This window comes from Capra hircus, chromosome 2 (genome assembly GCF_001704415.2).
Source record: "Capra hircus breed San Clemente chromosome 2, ASM170441v1, whole genome shotgun sequence".
Classification (NCBI taxonomy): domain Eukaryota; kingdom Metazoa; phylum Chordata; class Mammalia; order Artiodactyla; family Bovidae; genus Capra; species Capra hircus.
Genome location: NC_030809.1, coordinates 3,011,048 through 3,036,088, shown reverse-complemented (window position 1 = coordinate 3,036,088; position 25,041 = coordinate 3,011,048). Strand labels below are relative to the sequence as shown.

The 25,041-nt window shown below is 55.4% G+C and overlaps 1 protein-coding gene across 4 annotated transcripts in view; it reads left to right on the top strand.

Annotated features, from left to right (window-relative positions):
• TMCO4 (transmembrane and coiled-coil domains 4) overlaps positions 1 to 25,041 on the top strand; it is a 111,702-nt gene that overhangs the window by 46,961 nt on the left and 39,700 nt on the right. For all 4 annotated transcript variants that reach the window (XR_001918767.1, XM_018054866.1, XM_018054873.1 and 1 more), the window contains 6 exons: positions 4,921 to 5,018; positions 5,403 to 5,546; positions 6,560 to 6,679; positions 12,086 to 12,250; positions 13,112 to 13,248; positions 15,803 to 15,887. Coding sequence is in view for 3 of the 4 variants with exons in the window: in XM_018054866.1 (XP_017910355.1) it covers positions 4,921 to 5,018; positions 5,403 to 5,546; positions 6,560 to 6,679; positions 12,086 to 12,250; positions 13,112 to 13,248; positions 15,803 to 15,887 (749 nt within the window). In the remaining variant the exon portion in view is untranslated. The remainder of the gene's footprint in view (positions 1 to 4,920; positions 5,019 to 5,402; positions 5,547 to 6,559; positions 6,680 to 12,085; positions 12,251 to 13,111; positions 13,249 to 15,802; positions 15,888 to 25,041) is intronic.

The window sequence follows — 25,041 nt, the reverse complement described above, 5'->3', positions numbered from 1 at the left end:
CCATCATAATAAATGGTCAACATCTGACCTTTATTGAGTGCTCTCTAGATGCCGGTACAAGATACCATCTCGCTGGACTTTCACTGCAGTCCCCTGAGGCTTTGGCAGAGGAAGAAACAGAAGGTCAGAGGGTGACGTCACTTGCCCAGGGTTGCCCAGGTGATCGGAGACACCATCCGATTCAGCTTCCTTATTCCGTCTGAACGCCACTCACTGCACCCCCTTCGGGTGTGGCTGGGAACCCCCAGTTTCCACCTTAGTTCTGAAGAAGGCAGCAAAGATCATTCTTCTGTGGGCTTTCTGAGCTTTTACTCGGAATGTGTCTCTAGACTCCCCAGAGATAAGCACCCCCTCTCTGTTGACTGCAGAAAGTGATTAAAAAAAAAAAAAGAAAGGAAAGGGTGGACTTCCCTCGTGGTCCAGTGGATAAGAATCCACGTGCCAACATAGGGGACCGGGTTCTGCCCTTGGTGTGGGAAAACGCCACGGTGGATAAGAATCCACATGCCAACATAGGGGACCGGGTTCTGCCCTCAGTGTGGGAAGACTCCACAGTGGATAAGAATCCACGTGCCACCACAGGGGACCAGGTTCTGCCCTCGGTGTGGGAAGACGCCACGCACGGCGGAGCAGCTAAGCCCATGCGCTTCACTGAGCCCCCTCCAGGGCCCGAGAGCCACAGGCACTGAGCCCACGGGCAGCAGCCACTGATGCCGGTGCTCCTAGAACCTCGCACCTGGGGTCCGCAGCAGGGGAGGCCGCCGCAGTGAGAGGCTGTGCCCGCGTCTGGAGAGTAGCTCCCCGCTCTCCAAAACTGGAGAAAGCCCGCTCGCAGCAACGAAGACCCAGCGCAGTCGTAAGGAAATAATTCTGGAAAAATGAGAAGGGTGACGATGAGGACAGAAAAGGGGAAGGAACGCCCTCTCAGATAAGGTGGAAGATAAGGTGGCCGTGAGGGAAATTTCTCTGTGGAGCCGTGAGATGAGCAGCATGGTTGTCTTTGCTCCCCACAAGGTAGCTGTGACTTCAGCCTGGGCTCTAGCCCTAATCTGCGTTTTGGCTTCAGCCTTTGATGGCTCAGCTGGTAAAGAATCCGCCGGCAATGTGGGAGACCTGGGTTCGATCCCTGGGTTGGGAAGATCCCCTGGAGAAGAGAAGGGCTCCCCACTCCAGTATTCTGGCCTGGAGAATCCCATGGACTGTATAGTCCATGGGGTTGCAAAGAGTCGGACACGACTGAGCAGCTTTCGCTTCTGTCTTTGGGAGGCTGACCTGAACTCCAGCTCAAGGTCACTTCGGGCATCCCAGGTGGTGAGTGTGGCCATGGTGCCTCAACAGCAGGCAAAGTCAGGAATAGGAGCAAGGCTTCGTTTGGATTTAGTGTCGTGCTCTGAATTCTCACTCCCAGTGTAGGAAGCATCGTGGATGTGACTCACAGCCAGTGTCTCCTCTTGTTTAAATTCAGTCAGGCAGGGACCTCCCTGGGGTTTGTTCTAATATCCCGGAAGTTTCATTCTGGATGGTGACTGGCCTGAACTCTGGCTAAATATTTTCTTTAGCCAAAATGTATGTGCCCTCTGGTTTTCATAGACGTGGACGATGAGCGGGAGAATAGATCACTGCAGTGAGATGTTCACCTCCAAATCTTTCTTTCCGAGGAACATCTTCTAAGCCCCATCCAGGTGCCACTCCCAGAGCCAGCTACTGAGGCTGGAGTGCAGGAAAGGTTTGATCTATGTCCTGAAGGCTCACCCCTGCAGTTCTCAAACTTGACATAACCAGAGAGCTTGTTACAAGTAATTTCCTTACCTAGGAAGGAGGGCTTTTAACACCTCCCCGCTGGGGCTTCTGATGTGGTTGATCCAGAGCCTAGCCTTTGAAAATCAACGGTCTAGATTCCAGGCTAATACAGCCCAGAGGGTTAGGAAGGTCTGGGGTAGGGGCAGTCAGGCAACCTTGAGGCTTAGGGCATGCTTCCTGGAGGAGACGACTCTGGAGTGGACAGTGATGTTTAGCCAGACAGAGGAAGGTGAGAAGGTCCTTGGCAGCCAAGGGGCAGCAGGAACACAGGACTGAAGCTTAGAAGGTGTGCCTGCAGGCACTTTAGTGTTTCTGGAGGGTAAAGTGTAAGTTCGGAATTGATGAACCATGAGGCAGGGGCCAGGTCGCAGGGGGCCTGAGTGTCCTACTGGAGAGGTGACCCCGTCCTCAAGGCAGAGGAGGAACTAGGAGGGAGGGAGAAACAGAGGCAGACAGTCACGGTTATATTACTCTGCTTGACATTGGTCACCTTCTGGGGCTATCATCATTTCCAGTCCCGAAGTGAGAAAACTGAAGCTTAGAAAAATCAGGTGAGCCGGTGAGCTCGTGGCAGAGCTGGGCTGCCCCTAGTTTGCAGAGCGTTTCCCAGGCAGCATTTGTTGAACCAGATACTGCTGGTTGGTCTGCAGAGCCAGCTGCTCATGGCCCCTGTGTGTTCCTCTTGTATGTTCTCCCAGCAGCTGGAATTCCTCCTCAGGCCTTGAACTCTGCTGAAAGCAGCTCATTTCCAGCCTTCCTGTTTGCCCCGAATGGTGCTAGCACTTCAGGGCCAAAGTATATCTCCAGCCTGCGTTGAGGAAGTTATCATAACCATGGAAAGGATGATGGGAGCAATCAGCACACAGTGATTGCAGCATGCCAGTCACCTGTGTGGACGCTTGTTTAGCCCTCCCAATGCCCCTGGGAATTCAGGACTGTTATTATCCCCTCTTCATGAATGAGGAAACTCGGACAGGACGAGTTATTTGTACCTAATCCCGAGGTTAGTGAGTGGCTCTGTCCACCAGGATAGGCTAGGCAGTAACAGATGACCTCTGTGTCTCAACGGCTTACAGTAAGAAAAAGGTGCCTCTCTTTCAGGCTGGCTGTGGCTTTAGTCCACACTGGACTTTAGTCCAGGATGACAGAGTGACCTTGGTCAACAGTGTTGCTGGTCTCGGGGCAGAGCAGAAGGGGTCAGGCAGGAAGTGACACAGATCCCTTCCACCTACTGGCCAAAGCGGGTCATGGGGCCACTCAGCTCAGCAGGGCAGAGAAGGATCATTTTTCCTTAGGGAGGACAAGTGCAGGGCATAACTGAACATCTGGAGAACACTGAGGCCCACCACAGCAGAGGGAGGATCCAAGCCTAGTTTACAGGGTTTGAAACCTGACTGCACAACCCAGGCCCTTCATCACCATCGTGTAATGATCAGTGCGTGTGGTTCAACCTCTTCCCGCACATCTGAGGGCGTGAGTTTCAATCACAGGAAACCAGCACCTGTGATCACGGAGAACTGGTTTCCGCTCAGTAGTAAAGCAACCAAGAAGTGCTGGGCTGTACCCCCAGGAGGGTAAGAACGTCTCCCTCCTGAGGCTGTTGGTTTGTAAAGATTAGATTCATTAAGGAATTCATTAAGGAATTTAAGATGGTTGAGGTGAGCGGGCCAACAACCAAAATGCATGCAGGTCTCTGAATGCCCATCTCAAATCCCACTTCTCACTAACTGGAGGATGAACTGTTTCTCGCTATTACGTGTGGTTCAGGAGGCAAGAGATGGGAAGGAAACAGTTCTGATTGAGGACCGCGTGATCCTGTTTGCCAACACACAAAAGTGCCCGCCCGCTGTCCACGCTCCGTAAAAGTCTGTCGATCGAAGGCATGAATTAAACTAAATTTAGTCCACACTGTCTTGCTTCTGGGTCCCAGGATGACAGAGTGATCTTGGTCAACAGTTTTGCTGATCTCAGAGCAGAGCAGGAGGAGACTTAGCAGGAGACTTAAATTCCTTAATGAATTGAATCTTTGCAAACCAACAGCCTCAGGAGGGAGACGTCCCTATCCCCCTGTTTACAAAAGGGGGGGCTGAATTTCGGGGAGATGGAGCTTCGTGGGAACAGCCTCCATGTGGGTCGCCATGTGCAGGGCTGGCTGTCAGGCTCTGTGTCCCAAGATTCCCTGCGCTGCTCCCCACTGCCGCTCAGAAGCCGAGTACGCTTATCCCCGAACGCGGCTGTGATACGCGGACAATAAAAAGGAAAACTGCTTCTGGGATAAGATAAGCCATTCGAAGTGCAAAGCACAGTGGCAGTCGTGTTAAAAGTCCTCAATAAATATTAACCCTCTTTCATTACCACCGTCATCTGCCGTCGCTCCAGCACCGAGTTGTTGTCCAAACTCCAGGTTCAGTTCAGAGTTCACGCTGGTGATGACTGCACCCTCCCGCCTTGTCTCCCGTCCTGCGCCTTATTGCGCCAAAGCACCGCGGGCCGAATGTCGGACAGGAAAGCCGGCCTTAGTGATGGGAAGGGTTCTCAGGATTCAGCTGACCCCAGCTTCCATCACTGCTTCCCTTTTGCTACGTTTCGTCAGGTTCAGATCTCAAGTCCGCACGGTTCTAGTTGTTGCTGCCCCAAAGCCAAGGTCTCCAGCACAGACGTTTCTCTAAGCCGTGTCTCAAGCAGTTGTTCTCAAGGGAAACTGGTTTCCACACATCACAGGGGCAGGGGGGCGCAGATGGCCGAGCGCGGGGCAGGGAAGGGGAGAGTGAGGCGGTGGGGTCTGCGACTCTAGCGCTCGTTCCGAGTCCGTCTGCGTAAAGATACCTTTGTGCTTGTTTTGCTGTGATTGTTATTACTTCTTTGTCTTTTCATTATTCAAATTGCAGCCCTGTTAGGATGGATCGGCTGGGTAAGTAGCATATCCCACATACTGGGTTTTTAGAACGTTTTCAGCTTTTTAAGACCGTCGATGATGGATGGGCCCGGGGTAACCTGGGTACCACGCTCTGCATGATAGAGCCTGTGGCACGGAGGCTAGTTTTGGGGGCTGGGGAGGAGGGGTGGCATCAAGGTTGCCCAGGCACCGCCGGCCCTAGAGGGCAACCTCTTCTCCCGCAGGTCTGCCGAGGCATCCCGGAAGAAGAAGGAGAACAGGAGGAAGTGGAAGCGCTATCTGCTGATAGGCCTGGCGACCGTGGGAGGCGGGACGGTGATCGGTAAGATGAGACGGGACCCGCGGCCGGGCCGGGTGGGATGACCCCAGGGACTGGCTTGAGGGCACGGTCATGATGGACCGCTTGCTCACTTGCGTGTTGAAAGTGCTTTGCTCTGGGGAGAGATTCAGACTGCTTGCCTCAGCTTCCTGCTCCTGTGTGGTCTGCCGCCCCCTGAACACTGTCTGCCAGCTCCCTGCTCGAGCCGCCCTGGGCTTCAGCGGCACCACTAGGCCTTCCCCCACGTCCCCTGCTCAGTGTCCACTGCAGGGGGATCAGCTGGGAGCTGCCTCCCCGCCGCGTGCAGAGGCAGTGTGTTCGCGCGCATGTCGGGGGGGCCGCGTGCTCACACCCTCCTGTCCCCCGCACGGGCGGCTGTCCTTGCAGGCGTCACCGGGGGCCTGGCCGCTCCTCTCGTTGCTGCTGGGGCCGCCACCGTCATCGGCAGCGCTGGGGCCGCGGCTCTGGGCTCAGCGGCCGGCATCGCCATCATGACCTCGCTGTTCGGCGCCGCTGGAGCCGGCCTGACAGGTAAGGCTCCAGAGCAGCGGCGGTCATGGGGGTCTGCGGCCCCGGGTGGCCCAGCCCTGTAAGGGACATGCCCAGATTCTCACCATGCCCCGGGAGACGGAGGAGGAGGAGGACGTGGCTTTCCTCTTCTCTGAGTTCCAGAACTTGCGGCAGGCTTCGGCATGGGTCTGGGGAAGGGCCAAGGCTGTGAAACTGCCCCCAGTGTAGGCTCTTTAGGGAGGGTCTTATTGGACCTCTTGTCGCCACCCGGGAAGTTTCCAGGCAGGATGCCTCAGAGATGCTTGAGCTTCCCCAGGTAAGAGACACATGGCTCCTTTCATTCACCAGCATCACCTGGGTGGGGGCGGGGAGGGAGTCTTTCCAAGCCACGTATGTCAGTAGGCCCCTCATCCCAGTTTCCTGTTCCTCTCCCCAGGTGGCCTGTAGCTTCCCACATTAAGAATCTTGCTCATGGGAACTTCCCTGTTGGTCCACTGGTTAAGAACTTTGCCTTCCAATACAGGGGGTAAAGGTTTGATGCCTGGTCCAGGAGCAGAGATCCCACATGCCTTGCAGCCAAAAACACCAAAATAATACAGAAGCAGTATTGTAACAAATTCAATAAAGACTTTAAAGATGGTCCATATTTTTAAAAACCTTAAAAAAAAAATCTTGGTCTGCTCACACCACTTTTACTAAGATGGGTGTGTCACGCTCCTGAAGTTCGTGGGCAGGAAAAGGTATAGTGCCCGCCGAATCAGGACAGAGCAGTGGCTTATAAACTTGGATTCTGAGTTTCAGCCCCAGCTCTGCCACTCGCGGGGCTCACCAGCCTTTGGAAGCCTCTTATTCTCATCTGGAATTAGGGGCGATCATGGCACCAACATTAATGAGTCCAAAAATGAGATGTTTGTTGAGGAGCAGGGCACGCAGTCGGCACTCACCGTGAGCGTGTGACTACACAGAGCCACGCTGACTAACAGTCCCCAGGGTCCCCAGTCACCCCATCCTCACTTTTGTATCTGGGTCTTTAGGATACAAGATGAAGAAGCGTGTTGGGGCCATTGAGGAGTTCACATTTCTGCCCCTGACGGAAGGCAGGCAGCTGCACATCACCGTCGCCATCACGGGATGGCTGGCATCCGGGAAATACCGTGAGGACTGGGGGCAGAAAAGGATGCGGAGCGGGCGGGTGTTGGCTGAGCCGGGTCTGCTGCTGTGGGCCAGACGCTGCCTAGGCTTTTGGCTGGGGTATGTCTCTAGAGGGTAGGTAGGAGAGCCCCATTTCTCAGAGGAGACTGAGGCTCAGAGTGGTGAGATAACTTCATGCCATAGTCTTCCCATCCGTCCATTCGTCATCCATCCACCATCTGTTTGTCTATCCACCCATCTGCCCACCCACCCACATCCATCTGTCCATCTTCCCACCCATCCATCTTCCCATCCATCCATCTATCTGTCCATCCATCCATCATCCATATAATCACCCATCCATCCATCTATCTGCTCACCCACCCACATCCATCTGTCCATCTTCCCACCCATCCATCTGTCCATCCATCATCCATCCATCCATCCGTCTATCTGTCCATCCATCCATCATCCATATAACCATCCATCTATCCATCCATCATCCATCTGTCCATCTAACCATCCATCCATCTGTCCATCCATCATCCATCCATCCATCCGTCTATCTGTCCATCCATCCATTATCTACCCACCCACCCACATCCATCTGTCCATCTAACCATCCATCTATCCATCCATCCATCATCCATATAATCACCCATCCATCCATCTATCTGCCCACCCACCCACATCCATCTGTCCATCTTCCCATCCATCCATCTGTCCATCCATCATCCATCCATCCATCCATCCGTCTATCTGTCCATCCATCCATTATCTACCCACCCACCCACATCCATCTGTCCATCTAACCATCCATCTACCCATCCATCATCCATCCATCTGTCCATCCATCCATCATCCATATACCCATCCATCTACCCATCCATCATCCATCCATCCATCCGTCTATCTGTCCATCCATCTGTCATCCATGTAACCATCCATCTATCCATCCATCATCCATCTGTCCATCTAACCATCCATCCATCTGTCCATCGATCATCTATCCATCCATTCGTCTGTCTATCCATTCATCATCCATCCATCATCTGGTTGTCTACCCATCCATCTACTCACCCACCCACATCCATCTGTCCATCTTCCCATCCATCCATCTTCCCATCCATCCATCTATCTGTCCATCCATCCATCATCCATATAATCACCCATCCATCCATCTGCCCACCCACCCACATCCATCTGTCCATCTACCCATCCATCCATCTACCCATCCATCATCCATGTAACCATCCATCCACCCGTCATCCATCTATCCATCCATCCATTCATTTATCCGTCCATCCACCCACACATCCACCCATCAGTCCATCCTTTCAGCAGCTTTACAGAGCACAGAGCACACTCTGCCAGACACTGAGCCAGGCCCTAGGAGTCCAGTGGTGAGCAGCGCAGCCATGGCCTCTGCCCCCGTGGAGCGTATGGTCCAAGGCAGGAGACCGATCCCTGAGCAGAGAATTAGAGGGGCGCTGCATCCATGGCACAATAGGGGAAGCGCAGAGTGTTTCTGGGGAGTGAGGGGAGAGTCGCCAGGGGAAACGTCTTAGGCTAAGGGCTAGCTGGGAGTTAGCCAGGCAAAGAGAGAGAAAGCAATGAATACCAAGTGAAAGGGCAGCATGCCGAAAGGCCTGTGGTGCCAAAGAGGCGCAGGGTGGCTGGAGCAGGGGGCTGGAAGACGGGGGCTTGGGGGCCGCATCATGGAGGAGCGCGTGCGCTGTGGCCAGGAGTTCGGACATCTCCTCAGAACAAAGGGAGGTTAGCAGAGGACTTTTGGCACGAAAGTGAGAAACCGGTACATTGGCCGTGTGACCTCAGGCCGTTTCCTTAACCTCTCTGTGCCTCGGCTGATTCATTTGCGAGGCAAAGCAGATTGCCCTTGCCTTTCAGGGACTCACCAAGGTTAAACAAGGTGCCTGTGGGAGGCTTTTAGTGACACCCCACAAGCATTACTTCGTCCCCTTTGCTGCTGTAATTTGAACATGTGTGATTTGGGGGACTTCCAGCCAGGGTGGCCCCGAGGAAGAAAAGTGCAAGGTTGCAAGAGCCCATGTGAGGCTCAGCAAACAGGATGAGCCAGGTCATCAGCCCAGGGAGAGAGCAGGGTGAGCCCGGGAGGCTGGAGCGTCCCAACCAGATACACACGCTCAGAGCCTGTGGGTTCCCAAGGGGGAAGCCACAGGTCTTCTGAATGACATAGCAGGAAGCAGGTGAGAAAATGCCTAGGCTCTGCTGAGAGGCTTTTCTGGGCCCCAGAGTCTTACTGGCAAGGCTCACCCCGGCCAGTCCCTGCAGAGCAGTCTCTGGCATTGACTGAGCACCTTGCACCCTGAGTCAGTCATTTCACCCAGACGCTAGGAGCCTGATGTACATTACCTCGCGTGACCCTTTGAAGCAGAGCTGTTCTTTCCCTGATCTGGATGAAGAGGAAGTCTAGAGGGGTCACGTGGCAGGCAGGTGGCCCAGCAGGATCCCACCCCAGGTCCCCTGAGCCAGGGTTCCCGGGCTCCTCTTCCTTTGTTTCATGGCGCTGTCTTTGCTACGGAAAGACCGAGATAGGAAGGGAGGACAAAGAGTCGAAGCGAAGTAGTTTGCAGCTCTGACCAGTGTGGAGAGCAAATCTGCTATGGTTGTTTTACCCCCTGGCTGAGTTGGCTACAGGTCAGAGTCAAGCTCGTTTGGGGGGTGGGGAGGAGGAGATTGTCTTCGGGGCTCTCCTTCAGCAGCCTAGTGCAGCGTGTGCCCCCGGCAGAGGGGGCGGTTATAAGAAATGCAGCCGAGCTAAACGAAGTTCTGGAGGGAATTATCACCTGCCTTCTTGACCCCAGGAAAGAAGTCTCATATCCTCACAGGCTTGCTTCTGCCTCTGATGGGAACAAACAGTTTCTCGGGTCTGTCCCTTTATTAAATAAGGTTGCACGTAATCGTGATGGTGGCCTAGTAGCTCACCGCGGAGCCAGGCGTTCTGCATGCATTGGCTCACTTAGGCCCTCACGTCGAGCCACAAAGATGGGCATCATTATCACCCCCATTTTACAGATGAGGAAACTGAGGCTGATAAGGGCTGCCCAGAGTCGCCTTGCTAGTCAGGGAACAGGGCATGGCTCGCCCGCTTTCTGTCTGGCTCCACAGCCCATGTTCTTGGCCACGGGGTGATAGAAGGCAGGAGAGCACTTTATAGTTTTCGTAATGCTTTTCACACAGCCTATCAGGTGGTCCCCATGACCCCTGTGAGTCAGATGCCCTCTTTCCATTCTGACACCTGCAGAAACTGAGGCTCAGAGGGCAGTGTGCCCTGCTGCGAGCCTTGGGACCAGGAAGCTGCCCAGCTGGGTCCAGAGCCTGGGCCAGGATCACAGCCCACCACACACACACACACACAAGCACGCATACACGCACACACATGTACACACTTCCGCGTGCATACACACATGCACACACATGCACACACGCACACACGTGTACACACTTGCACTGCGTACACACATGCACGCACATGCACACATACACGCACGCACATGCACACACTCGCACATGCATACATGCACACATGTACACATGCACACACATGTACACATGTGCATGCGCACACGTGTGTGCACACTCATACATACGCACGTGCACACATACATACATGTGCACTACACACGCGGCCTTACATACATACGCACACGTGTGTGCACGCTCACATACGCACGTGCACACATACATGCATGTGCACTACACACATGCGGCCTTACATACAAACACACACGTGTGTGCACACACACACAATCTGCCCACATCGTCTCTCGGGGCTGGCCGTCTCCTCAGTTAACCCCTGAGATGCTGCAGAGCTCTGCTCGGGTCCCTGCAGAGATGGGGAGCAGCTCCTCAGGGGTCTTTGTCAGCAGAGCTCCTTCAGTAGGGACGAGGGCTTTGGGTCGGGCAGGTCAAGGCACCTGGCTGAGCTGGATCCCGGAGGCAAAGGGAAGCTCTCTCCTCCCTCCCTTCACTCATCCTGCTTTCATGAGGCTTTGCGAATCGAGCGCTTGGCAGACAGGCTGCGGGAGAGATGGGCAGCGGGAGAGACAGGCACCAGACGAGGCAAAAATAAATGGACAATCGTGGGCCGTGATGAGAACTCAGGGCAGGAAAGCGCAGGGTGTGTGACCCATCAGAGGGCCAGAGGGGATTCCCTGGAGATAAGGCAAGCGGGCTGGAAGCTCATAGAAGGCTAAGGATGGAAGGTCGCTTGGGCCACAGGCAGAGACGCACAGGGCTCCTCTGTGCTCCCACGGCCACAAACCAGCGACTCCGCAAGGTTTACATGGTCCTCTCCCTCCCTGGCTGAGGGCTTCTTATCTGGCTGGCTCAGCCTCCTGCATTGTAAAATGATATAACATTATCCCCTGTAATTGTGGGGCTCCATTTCCGAAGCTACATCGAGGATTAAATCAGAGAGCCCATGAGAAAACTCTCAGTGCGGAGCTGCCCAGCACGTGGTACCTGCTCACTGCACGTTCCTGCAGTGATCAGGGGCTGCATCCTCAGGGTCAGGCTCCAGGCCTGGTGTGGTCTAGGTCCCCGGTAATGTCTGTGTAGGAATGAAACAGTGAACAAAGGGATAGAATCAAAGCATGTGTTTCCAAAGGGCAACATGATGAACAATGAGGCTGTGAGGAAGGCAAGGGCCAGGTCACGGGGGGCTGAGTGTCCTGCTAGAGAGGGCCACTACCCTCGAGGCAGAGGGAGGACCAGAAGGGAGAGCGGTTCTCTTCTCCTGCTTGGCACTGGGCACGTGGGCGCTGCTGGCATCACCCTTCCGTTTCCAGTCCCTCAATGAGAAAATCAGGCTCAGAAAAGTCAGGGGAGCCAGCGCGCTCATTGCAAAGCTGGCCTCAAAGCCCTCCGCCCCCAGGTTGCAGACTGTTCCCCGGTGGTGTGAATGACACGCGGCTGGTTCAGGGAGCCAGCCCGTGTGGCCCGTGTGTTGCTGTCGTAGGCCCTCAGTAGCTTGATGCCAGAATTCCTGCAGAGGGTGAGGCTAGAGCCCTTTACGTACGTCGTTGTCAGAATACTTAATTCTTACAGCTAAGGAGACAAGTAGCGATCTCCCCACTGGACAGCTCTGCAGAGTGAGGCTCGGCAGGGGATAGTGCTCAAGATAGAGCCCTGGTGCTCAAGGTCACTAATGACCTTGCTAAGGAACGCAGGGTCTGGGTCTAGAACCCCAGCCCGCCCGCTCACAGGGTAGCCCCGTGCTCCATCTGAGAGCACACCTGCTCCACTGCCAGCTGCTGTCGTGGGCAGAGCTGGTCCTCCTGTCTCTCCCATGAGGGTGAGTGGGCCTCTGCCCCTGCCTGTTGGGGACAGTGGGGGCCCCCTCCAGCCCAGACAGGAGAGACCCCATCTGCCCACGCTCTCCCCAGGCACCTTCAACGCCCCGTGGGCTGCCCTGGCCCGCAGCCGTGAGCAGTACTGCCTGGCCTGGGAGGCCAAGTACCTGATGGAGCTCGGCAACGCCCTGGAGACCATCCTCAGCGGTCTTGCCAACATGGTGGCCCAGGAGGCCCTGAAGTACACGGTGTTGTCTGGTAAGCCTCCCCTTTCCCCCCCCAGCAGCATGCCCAACGTTCCCAGGCCACACTGGTTCTATGCCTTTGCCTGCCTGAGGCCCCCAGGGAGTCAGGACCTGTGCTCGTCCCTGGGTGACCCTATCTGTGACATGCTTATGATGGTCTTCATAGGGAGGAAATAGATAAACAGCCAATCACATCATCACCTAGTGTATCAGTTAGTAACTGCTGTGTAACAAGCCACCCCATAACCCAATGACTTAAAATAGCAGTCATTTATCACAGTAGCTCAGGAGTGTTGGCTTCCTTTGGCTGACTTTTGCTGGGCCTGCTCATGCATCTGTGTGTCAGCTGGCCACCCACCGGTGTCGGCCAGCTTTGTCTGAGGTGACCAGGGTGACCAGGCTCTGCTCCATTCGTCTCTCCTCCACTCCTGGGGTAGCAGGCTAGCCCACACCCCCAGGAGAAGTGCATCAAAGGCACAAGTCCTTTTCACACCTCTCATCCAGCAGCGTCTCATTGGCCAAAGTGGGTCACGTGATGGAGCCTAGCATGGACGGGCAGGGGGCGGGGCCAGGGGTGCTGCAGCGTTATGGGCAAAGTGGGAGGGATACAGGGTGGTGTGATTGATTGGGCCATCTCTGGAATCCCACCTGTGGCAGATGTTTGAACCTGAGGTCTAGTCCACGTATCAGAAATGCGTGAGCTTCGCTTTTCTTCTGGGCTAGTGAGCAGTTTGGCAGCACTTGGCACTTATAGATCCCAAATTAGAGACTGCAGACGTTCACTCGGGCATCCAGTAGCCAGCCAGTCACTTCCCTAAGCGGACCCCCCACCCTCACCCCGACTGCCTTCATCACCTGTAGCCTTCCTCCCCAGGCATCGTGGCCGCCCTCACCTGGCCAGCCTCACTCCTCAGTGTCGCCAATGTCATTGACAACCCCTGGGGCGTGTGCCTCTATCGATCGGCGGAGGTTGGCAAGCACCTGGCCCACATTCTGCTCTCCCGGCAGCAGGTACCCGGGACTGGCTGGAGTGGGGGTGGGAGGGAGCAGGGGAGCTGACTGGTGGGCAGATGTCATACCTCAGACGAGCCTACGTCGGGGTAGCCCGGTGGCTTTAAAGGGTCTTCACTGCTCCTCCAGCTCAAGTCACAAAAGTGTCCTAGGAGAACTTCCCTGGCTTAAGACTCTGCACTTCCACTACAGGGGGCCCAGCTTCCATCCCTGGTTGGGCAACAAGGTCCCAAATGATGTGTGGTGGGCCCACGCCCTGCAAAAATATATCTTAGGACGGACCAGTAAGGGTTACTGACTGTGCCGCCCTAGCAAGGAATCAGGTGAGGACTGAGTGTCAGAGGCCTCTGCAGGTGTGGTCAGGGTCAGCCCTTCCTGCACAGATGTCTACAGAGCTACACTCCGAGCATGTCTCCAGTGGTCCAGATACCATATAAAAACCATCAGGGTTCCGTCCACATTCCAGACAGTCAGAGGCAGGAAGATACAAGTAAAAGGCCAGGAAGATCCCACATGCCTCGGGGCAGCTAAGCCGCCACATCTCTCGGCCAAGACTCAGTCCTGAGGCTGTCCCTGGCTACAGGGAAGCTGGAGAAACTTAGTTTTTGGCTGGGTAGCTATGGGGGTGGGGATGGGGGCAGAAAAGCTCAGGAGTTTGCTACCAAGAATGAAGGGAGAGTAGCTGTTGGGCAGTGACTGGCAGCCTCGACCGCAAAGTTTCTGTGGAATTGGAATATGATTCAATGGAGGGACTTCTGTGGAAGTGAATGGAGGTGGGGCAGCAAGGAGTTGATGCACGTATTGGCCCAAACACAACAGAAAGGCGTAGAGTGCGGAGGCCGGCTGGTCCGAGGAAACGCCCCTGCCCCTGCCGTCTGCGTCCACGCCTGTAGACCCTGTACAGACCCCTCTCCTGACGTTCTTTTCCAGGTTGCCCTTTCTACACGTTCTTTCGTCAGAAAGGTCCTCTGTGCATCTGACTTGGAACCCCCGTTTTTCTCTTCACCTGTTTTTCGTTATTCGGCTGCCTCGGGTCTTCACTGCATCATGTGGGACCCCTCATCCAGGCACGCAGACTCGTCGCGGTGCGCAGGCTCGGCAGCTGCGCTGCACAGGCTTAGTTGCTCTGAGACATGTGGGATCTTAGTTCTCCAACCAGGGATCAAAGCTATGCTCACTGCACTGGAAAGGATTCTTAACCACTGGACCACCAGGGCACCCCATGGACCATAACCTACCAAGCTCCTCTGTCCATGGGATTTTCCAGGCAAGAATACTGGAGTGGGCTGCCAGTTCCTTCCTCCAGGGGATCTTTTCGACCCAGGGATCGAACCCGGGTCTCCCGCATTGCAGGCAGATGTACCGTCTGAGCCACCAGGGAAGCCTTACAGGGGAATCCCTGTTTATGTTCTTCTTCTTGTGGTGGAAGTCACGTAACATAAACATACCGCTTTAACCACATCTAACTGTCCAGTGCAGCTAGGCACTAGTGCATTCACACTGTTGTGTGACCCTCACCATCATCCACCTCCCGAATTCTCCACCTCCCTAGACTGAAACTCTGACCCCGTGAAACACTGAGTCCCTGTGCCCCGTCCGCTCCACCCCCACGGCCCCTGGATCTCCCAGGGTCCTTTCTGGCTCTGTGAGTCTGGCTCTTCCAGGTGCCTTGCATGAGTAGGCTCAGACAGTGCTTGTCTGCACCTCCTGTATGTTGCAGTTCAGCTCAGCCGCTCAGTCGTGTCCGACTCTGTGACCCCATGAATCGCAGCACGCCAGGCCTCCCTGTCCATCACCATCTCCTGGAGTTCACTCAGACTCACGTCCGTCGAGTCGGTGATGCCATCCAGCCATCTCACCCTCTGTCGTCCCCTTCTCCTCCCGCCCCCAATCCCTCCCAGCATCAGGGTCTTCTCAAATGAGTCAGCTGTTCGCATCAGGTGGCCAGAGTATTGGAGTTTCAGCTTCAGCATCAGTCCTTCCAGTGAACACCCAGGCCTGATCTCCTTTAGGATGGACTGGCTGGATCTCCTTGCAGTCCAACAGTAGGTCCTCGTTAGGCTTCCATCCCGCACACAGCCGTCTAACTTACTGTCTCCTCTTCTCGTTTAAGGCCAGCATTTCACACCCCGCTCTCCTATCTAGGAACAGAACAGTTGTCCCCTTGCTCCACGTCACCCTTTGCCCTCTTCTCCATCGCATCTGGGGGTACCTCCCGCCCCCTCTCCCAGCTCCAGAAGGGCCCCCTTCACTGCGGTCATTTGCCGCACATAGGTACACGGGGAAGGAGAGACGGCTGCTGGGTAATGGTGTGAGACGGAAGGGAATTAACCCAGTGAAACACTGCCTGTCAGCCTCAGAGGAAGCCGGTTCCTGAGCAGGTGCCCTCCTGCATAAACGCCTCTCCTGATGGAGACATCAGAGCCCGGGGTCAGGAACAGCACAGCCCCCATGCATGAAGTGCAAGGCAGCTGCTGACAAGTGTGCAGGGGCGGCCGTCATCAGGGCAGCCTTTCTGGAACCGCTGTGCACACCTGTGTCCCTTCTTCCCCAGGGCCGGCGGCCTGTCACCCTGATCGGCTTCAGCCTGGGAGCCAGAGTCATCTACTTCTGTCTGCAGGAGATGGCTCAGGAAAAAGGTAAGGCTGGCTTGTTACAGGTGAAGACCCTTCCTGAGTCTGTCCCCCAGGCTGGAGGTTCCGCACCGGGGACCCAAGTCTTGTGGCTGTGTTCCCAGATCTTAGTTGAAAGCTTAAAATCGTTTGAAAAAGAAAAAATAGTTACTTAGAAAATTGCTTATTTCTTCCATATGTAAATTAGAGTGGATGTGAGATAGTCCTACAATAACGGCCTTGGTTTTCTGACGTGGGTTTTTTTAATTGATTGACTGATTTTGGCCATGCTGGGTCCTCGTCACTGCACGCGGGCTTTCTCTAGTTGCGGCTTCACTGACGGGCGTGGGCTTCCCTGTGGCAGTTTCTCTTGTTGCAGAGCATGGGCTCTAGAATGTAGGTAGGCTCAGTGGTTGTGGCAACAGGCTTAGGTGCCCCGAGGCGCGCGGGATCTTCCCAGAACAGGAATCGAACCCGTGTCCTCTGTGTCAGCAGGCAGATTGTTAACCCCTGGACCGCCTGGGAAATCCTGATGTGGGTTCTAGAGTGGGAGAGGAGGGGTGGGAGGGCTCTGAAGTTGGGGTGTTTGCAGGGCCGGTTCCCTCCGAAGGCTCTGGGGGAGCCTCACCTCTTCCAGCTTCCATTGCTGGCCGTACTCCCCGGCTTGCAGATGCGACATTGCACCCACGCCTCATCCTCATCACCTTCTCTCCTTTACGTCTTCTCTTCTCCTCTAAGGGCAGTTTCGGCGACTTCAGGGCTTCCCGCTCAAATCCAGGATGACCTCGTCTCAGGTGCAGGCACGTGTGTGTGCTCAGCCATGTCTGAGTCGTTGCGCCCCCGTGGACTGTAGCCCGCCAGGCTCCTCTGTCCTTGGGATTCTCCAGGAAAGAATACTGGAGTGGGTTGCCCTTTCCTCCTCCAGGGGGTTTTCTTGACCCAGGGATTGAACCCACGTCGCCTACATCTCCTGCATTGGCAGGTAGATTCTTTACCACTGAGACACCTGGTACCTATTACCTGTGTGTGATTTAATTACTTCTGCAAAGACAGTTTGTCCAAGTCAGGTCCCGCTCACAGGTTCTGAGCGCGTATCTCGGTGGCGGCAGGGGGCACTGTTCCACCCACTACAGACACCTGTGGGAGTGTGGCATGCCGTTCAGTGACGTGCTTTCAACGTGGAGGCAGCGGAAAGTCTGGATGCCCTGCCCCAGCCTCGGGCGGGTGAGGCCTCCGGGACTGAATGCTGGTTTGAGACAGATCTGTCAGCCGGGGCTGCCGCCCAGGGGCGGTTACAGGGGGGTGAGGTACAGACAGAGCTCGGGGCACTTGGGGTGGTCCACTGCCCTGCAGAGCACCAGCAGAGAGGACTTCTTCTCTGGATGGGGCGAGTGGCGGAGAACTATCAACGATCTTTACTCTCACACGCATTCAGTTGGTCAGAGCAAGTAACGGTCAAACCACACAAGCAGGACTTGTGTGTTAGTTGCTCCGTCCTGTCTGACTCTTTGAGATCCCATGGACTGTAGCCCGCCAGGCTCCTCTGTCCATGGGATTCTCCAGGCAAGAATCCTGGAGTGGCCTGAGCATTCCCTTCTCCTGGGGTTCTTCCCGACCCAGGGATGGAACTTGGGTCTCCCCCATTGCAGGTGGATTCTTTACCCTTTGAGCCACCAGGCAAGCTCAGATCAGCAGGGTGGAGTAGTGCATTCTATCCACAGTGGAGGGGGAGGGCAGCCAAATGGTGGACTCTGACTCTGGAGTTAGGAGGGCATGGGCTTTGCCAGCCTGAGACCTGGGTCTGGGTCCTGCCTCTGCCCAGCTGGGGAACCTGGCTTGGGTAAGGATGCAGCCTCCCTATGCGTCCATCTTTCCATTTGCAACAGGAGGTTCATGTCACCTCTGGGCAGCAGCAAAGGGCAGAGACCATGGCGGTCAGGCCACCGGCCCAGTGCTGGCTCCTGATCTCTCCTGGCCTTCAGGCTGAGGTGTCTCTGCCAGTGCAGGGGCCATGCACCCACCCCTGCTCTCTATAGTTGCTCCCCCGACCATGTGAGGTTATCCTCCTCTGTGCCATCATCATCTTGCTCCTTTCCTGGTCATCCATCCCCCAGCCCATGCAGCAGACCATCCGCCAGGCTCCTCAGTACCTGGATGTACTCAGTACTGAGTACCTCAGTACTTCACAGTTGTTGAGTCGCTCAGTCGTTTCGGACTGTTTGCGCCCCCATGGACTGCTGCACGCCAGGCTCCCCTGTGCTCTGCTGCTTCCTGGAGTTTGCTCAAATCCATGTCCATTGAGCCTGTGACGCTACCCAACCATCTCATCCTCTGCCGCCCTCTTCTCCTCCTGCCCTTGATCTTTCCCAGCATCAGAGTCTTTCCAGTGAGTCGACTCTCTGCATCAGGTGGTCAAAGAACCAGGCCACCTGGATGACGTGGTGGTATTAACAGGACCAATTCTCAATTCAGAGGAGAAAGGCATACCTTTGGCTCTAGTGAGCATAAATTACCTGTTAGCTTCAGAACATTAATACAAGCCAACTCTTCGATTCCCCTGCTGAACAGATTGGATTCATTTCCATTGACCATTTGGCCAAGGCCATCAGCAGTGAGGTCGACCGTCAGCTGCCTCTGGCAAGTGAGGCTGGAGACCGGGGGAGGAAGATGTCCTGCCTCTCCGCCTTTGCTGGTTCCCAGAGCAGCTTCCTTCCAGCCTCTTTCTGGTCACTGCTTCCTCCCCAGGACCTTCACTGCCGACCCATAGGAACTGGGGCTTTGATATCAGGCAGACCTGGATCTGGGTCCCAGGTTTGTCACTGATGAGCTGTGGGACCTCGGGAAAATCACTTAACCTCTCTGAGCCTCAGCTTCCTCATCTGATGTGGGATTTGGTACACTCATCTTGGAGAGATTAAAATGAGACTGTAAATGTGAAAGTACCTTCCACAGGTTCAGTCCAGTTCAGTCACTCAGTCATGTCTGACTCTGCAACCCCACGGACTGCAGCACGCCAGGCTTCCCTGTCCATCACCAACTCCTGGAGTTTACTCAAAACTCATGTGCATCAAGTCAGTGATGCCATCAAGCCATCTCTTCCTCTGTCGTCCCCTTCTCCTCCCCACTTCAGTCTTTCCCACCACCATGGTCTTTTCAAATGAGTCAGTTCTTCGCATCAGGTGGCCAAAGTATAGGAGTTTCAGCTTCAGCATCAGTTTTTCCAGTGAATATTCAGGATTGATTTCCTTTAGGATGGACTGGTTGGATCTCCTTGCTGTCCAAGGGACTCTCAAGAGTCTTCTCCAACACCACAGTTCAAAAGCATCAATTCTTCGGTGCTCAGCTTTCTTTATGGTCCAACTCTCACATCCATACATGACCACTGGAAAAACCACAGCCTCGACTAGACGGACCTTTGTTGTCCGCAGTTTAGGTTCCATTAGTAAACACCTGTTCCTCTAAACTCTAACATGAGGGCCTGCTACACACGGGGAACTATGGTGAGTGTCAAGTAGGTAGAAAGTGAAAGTGAAAGTCACTCAGTCGTGTCTGACTCTTTGCGACCCCATGGACCCCCCTGTATAGTCCATGGAATTCTCCAGGCCAGAATACTGGAGTGGCAGCCTTTCCCTTCTCCAGGGGCTGTTCCCAACGCAGGGATGGAACCCAGGTCTCCCACATTGCAGGCAGGTTCTTTACCAGCTGAGCCACCAGGAAAGCCCACAGTGCTTGTCATTTTACATCTACTTTCTGGCACACATATTAGATCCCAAACTCCAGGTGGGTAAGTTCTGCCTGTATCCACCATCTCCCGGGCACCCAGCACGTTTGAGAAGGGAAGGGCGGGGAACTTGACTTTGAGCAAGGGAATCAAGTGTGGGCTGATGTCCTCAAGAGCCAGGTGCAGACTCCCCCTGCGCCAGGGTCTCAGTCTCCCTGCAGCGCCCGGAGGAAAACTGGATGAGGCCGCACAGAGCAGCCACTCAGGTCCTAAGAGCCAGAGCCAGGATCTGACCCCAGGGCGCCAGGCTTCAGGGTCCTCAGCCCCAAAACTGCTGTACTTTGCCGAGGAGAGTATGGGTGGGAGTCCTCCAGAGGCCCGGGCCGGCAGGACAAAGGAAGGGCTCTCGGGCTGTCTGGAAACATTGAGTCTGGTGTTCTTGCAGCCTGTGAGAGGGGCACTGAGCTGGAAGGCGGGTCACGGTTAGATCAGGAGCCCCGCACAGGCTGAGGCGTTGGAACTGATGCTTAGATGCTCGGCCTCTGAACTGTGGGGCGAATGAAGAGCTGAGCAGGTCCTGCAGAGGGAGGCACTGGGGGCAGGGCTGGGGATCAGCCCCAGACAGCCCGCGATTCACACCCACACACACCCATGGACACATTGCCATATACTCACACACATTAACACACACACACACAGCAGCAACTCAGCCAGCCCCAAGGACCTCTGCCGCCCTCATTGTTCTCTGTGTCCAGGGCGGATCTTAAACATGGAAGGAACTAGGATGGGAAACTTCCCAAATAACAAGAGCTTGATCGAATCTGAATAGAAGCCCTGTGCTCAAAACCAGCGCAGCTGGTTTTGTCCCCACCCGATCACCTCCTAAAGGAAAAACTTGAAGCCAGAACGCTTTGAACGAGAATCGTCTCCATCAGCCTGGTGGTTTCCCCTCTAGTAACATCCCATCCCACCGTGTCCGGACAGGAGGCGAGAGAGCACCCCAGTCGCCCTTTGCCTCGCCCTGGTTAAGAGATCTCCAAAAAGGGGCTGCCCGTGGTGGCCGAGGCTTATTCCAGGCATGGGCTGCGCTCCCTTGGTGGGAGGTGGGACACGCTGGCGGGGTAGGGCGGGGCAAGGGCAAGCCAGAGCCCTTTGACCCTGTCCTCCCTGCCAGCCCCCTTAGCACCTCCAGGTAGACAGTGAGCCCCTGATACCAGGCCTCAGAGTCCTGTATTTCCCCCCTTTCACTCTGCCTTTCCAAAGAGCAAGAAGGGAACTCCTGATGGTTCGTAGAAATAGGGAGTCGGAAATGATACACGCCTGCCTGCAGAGCAGAGCAGACGGTCCTGAACCCAGAGCTGGTTGCTGCTGCGCAGCCTCCTTGGGGGCCTGGCCCCAAGGCCAGCGGGGCCGCGGAGCCACGTGAATGAAATGTGGACGCACACTCACAAAAATGGGCTCGCGCGCCTGCGTGTTGACCGGGGCCCTCATCTTCCTGTGTCCTCTTTCCCCCTTACTTCCCACATTCTCTCCCCAGCCATCCAGTGAGCCTCTGGTCTGCAGGACTTCACCGCTTACCACCCAGTCCCGGGTTCCATCCCTGAGTCGGGAAGATCCCCTGGAGAAGGGAAAAGGCTGCCCACTCCAGTATTCTTGCCTGGAGAATTCCATGGACTGCACAGTCCATGGGGTCGCAGGGTTGGACACAACTGAGCTCCCTTCACTTTTCACCCAGTCCCCACCCATCAAAGATGAGAGGCGGGCAGAGTCAGAAGGACCACACAGATGCAGGCCTCTGTGCTCAGCTGGGGACGGGGCCACCAAGAGACCCGGCTCTGCTGCTGCAGATATGCAGGCTCTGGAGTCTGGGCATCCCCTTTGAATCCTACTCCCACTACGAGGCAAGCCTCACCTTTTTGAACTCCAGGGGACTCAGGCAACACCCTGAGTAATAATAGTATTGTCGTCAAGGCTGTAAGGGTTACATGCAGGAGTGCACACAGATGCTGGTGTGAGAGCCTGGGGATTCCTACGGAGCGTTTATTTTATGCTAAAATCTGTCTTAAGCTGTATAAGAGGGAGCTGGCTTGAAATTCCCTGGAGGTCCCATGGTTAGGGCTGCACGCTTTCACTGCCGAGGACTCAGGTTCGAACCCTGGTCAGAAACGAAGAGCCCACAGGCTGCACAGTGAAACAAAAAAACAAAAAAAGGCGAGGGGGGACTCATTAGAACACCACACACACGTAGGTGACCTTAACCGTGGCCCGAGTTGAGGAAAAGCGGCCTCCCATCAGAGTGGGGGCCCCCGGGTTCTGTTTCTCCCTGCTCCTGCATTCGCCTTTCCCCCCAACCCCGTCTTTCTTGACAACCCTTCCCAAGCACTGGCCTGGGTTACTGGTGGGGCAGCTTCAAGTCCGCAGCTGCCTGTGGTCATGAATGAATTATTCACCCTTTCCCTGGAGCTGCTGTTTCACATCTAATTCATTCCAGCTCGGCTGTCTGGTTTCAGGCAGTCCTGCTCTTTAACACCCAATTAATCTTTACATGGAGAAGACCTTCTCCTGACTGCAGGAAAGCTGTCATTATCTTAGTCGGGGGAAATGTGAAAAGGGAATTACTCTAATGCAATTGAATGTGCTGATTGTTTTCTGGATTCCCTTGAGACCAAGTAATGAGATGTAGCAGTAAACCCTAGAGTCTCCCAGAGCACAGCATCCTTCAGCCAGCCTCCCCCGGCCCTCTGCTCCCACCCAGCCACAGCCCATCCTTTCTCCCCCTCCCCCAAGAAAAGCTGCCTGTGGCGTTAACCATCTCACAGCTTCATTTCCTTCCTGAGTGACGTTGCAGACAGCAGGGGGTTACTGCTCAGGGGATATGCAGCCATCCCCAAGGTATCCCTCACCTGGTCCTGCTCCTCCCTCAAGCTCAGTGTGGGCAGCTTCCTTCCAAATAGGCGTCTGGACCACGAACCCCTTGAGGGCAGGAATGGTGTGTGAGCAGCCCCTGTGCCTCCTGTATCTGGGATGAAACCAACAGAGAGTGCGCGCTCTGTAAGTGAAGTGTCTAACGTAAACGTTTACATTGTATCAGTCAGGACAGGTGAGGCTATGCCGCAGGGACGAACACGCCCCACATCCTTAGAGACGGAGCACAGCAGAGGTTCATTTCTCACCTGTGTCTCCCATGCGCTGTGGGTAGGCCGGGGCTCTGATCTTTGTAGTCACTCAGCCACCCAGGCCAGTGGAAGCTCCCTCAGGGGGAGGTTGAGATTGTGGTGAATCACACACTAGCTCTTCGGTTTCACCTGGAACTAACACGTGACTTTCACTCATGTTTCGTCAGCTAGAGCAAGGCAAACCGACATCCAGGAGAGGCCAGTGAGTATTCCCACCATGGGCTCCAGCTGGAAGACCTTACTTGGATTCTGGCCTCTAATGAATTCTTAGTTGAAACATTAGTTTCTCTATCTACAAAACAGGGACTTTCCTTTCTTCCCCTACCCTGCTTCATAGCTTGCAGGATAGAAGAACCCCCTGATGGGAAGCCAGAGTGTGGCAGGTCCTAAGGATGCTGGGATGAGAGCGCCAGAGGTTGATGGTACCCAGGAGCTCCGGCCTTGGGACCCCCACACAGACAGAAGCAGGGATGATCCCCAGAAGGTTACCCACCAGGGGACCAGAGATGAGGCCAGTATAGAGCTGGGTCCAGTCCGGCAGGGGGCAGGCTCCAGGCAGGCAAAACTCGGAGCTGTGCTGATGGTGACTGGCTCCAGCCCAGGGCCCAGGGAATCAGACATGACCTGATAAAAATGCCTTGGAGACGTAGTGCGTATGTGCTCAGCCGCGAAGTCGTGTTCAATTCCTAGCGACGCCGTGGGCAGTAGCCCACCAGGCTGCTCTGTCCATGGGATTTCCCAGGCAGGAAAACTAGAGTGGGTTGCCATTTCCTTCTCCAGGAGGTCTTCCTGATTCAGGGATTGCACCTGAGTCTCCTGCGATTCCTGCATTGGCAGGCAGGCTCTTCACCACTGAGCCACCTGGGAAGGCTAACGATGTAGCGAGTGACTGAGTGAAAGCCGCTCAGTCGTGTCTGACTCTTTGCAACCCCCTGAACTGTCCAGTCCATGGAATTCTCCAGGCCAGAAGACTGGAGTGGGTAGCTGTTCCCTTCTCTAGGGGGTCTTCCCAATGCAGGGATCTAACCCAGGCCCCCAGTTGCAGGCGGATTCTTCGCCACTGGGCCACCAGGGAGTCCCTGCTCTCAGCTTTGGTGTCCGTCACCGCAGACGGGACGGATGTCTGTGCTGATGCTTGATGGTGTCCGTTAACCCGGATCCTCACGGCCTCCTCATGGGCAGGCATCTGACTCACCATGTTCTATAGGGAGGTGGCAGAGCTGAGGCTGCCCCCAGCGCCAGGCCCGGGCCCTCAGTCCGGGTCCCGCTCCCGCGGCCGCGTCCTGCTTCCTCCCTCCCCCTTTACTCTGCGCTCAGGGCTCCGGGTCAGGCCCTGTCTGTGTTGCCCACCTCTGTATCACCAGCTCCTGGCACAGGACTTGGCACATACGAGGCACCCGGTACCCGTCAGTGGTTGATTACCTGTCAGTTGATGAGGGACTTGCAATCCATGTTTCGCGTTCTCCATGAGTGCCGCCTGCAGAGAGCAGTGCCAGCCTTTGGGTGGTGAAAGGCTGGAGCTACATGAGCACGTGGACCCCACCGGCCCTGAGACCTCGGCCAGTGGGTCCCCCAAGGCCCCTAGTGACCCAGGTCGCTCCACTCCTGGACCTCCCGGCAGGTGTGGCCAGCCAGCACATGCTCGGCGTGCGCAGGATCTGCCCGCTCAGATCCAGAACAGGACGTACGTCTGCCGAACTTCGGGCAGGAGAGGAACGTAGCCAGAATTCCCAGGTGAATGGTCCATCTGCCCACCGACAAGAGGAATTTGCTTTGGAAGTGACTGATCCTCTGACCAAGGGTATTTCTCGTCCCAGCAGGTGGCCGGGGGTGGAGTGCGGGGACTGATGCCAAGAAGGGCCACCATCCAAGCACACGAGACCCTGGGCCCCAGATCCAGTGCATTGCTTCTATGCATCCACTTTCAAAGGCCTCAAAAAAGTGGAAAGAGAGCTCAATTCAGACTGACTCATGGAAGTGGAGCCGGGAAGGGGCCACGTGAATCGAGAAATCAGTTCTGCCTCAGCTGTTTGTGCACTGATGCGTCTCTTCATTCTCAAAAGATGTGAAGGGAATTCCTTAGTGACCCTGCACGTTGTCTCTGGGCGGCGGCCCTGTCCACGCCGCTGGCAAGATGTCCCAGGATGTGCTGGCTCGCCTGTTTGTATTTTGGCTCAGCCAATAAGAGCCCGCAAGGCCTGCCGCACTCTGGGCACCTGGGCCCATCTGTGGCGTCTTCCCTGGCTCCCCCTTCCATCCTGCATCTGTAAGTCGGCCCCATCCA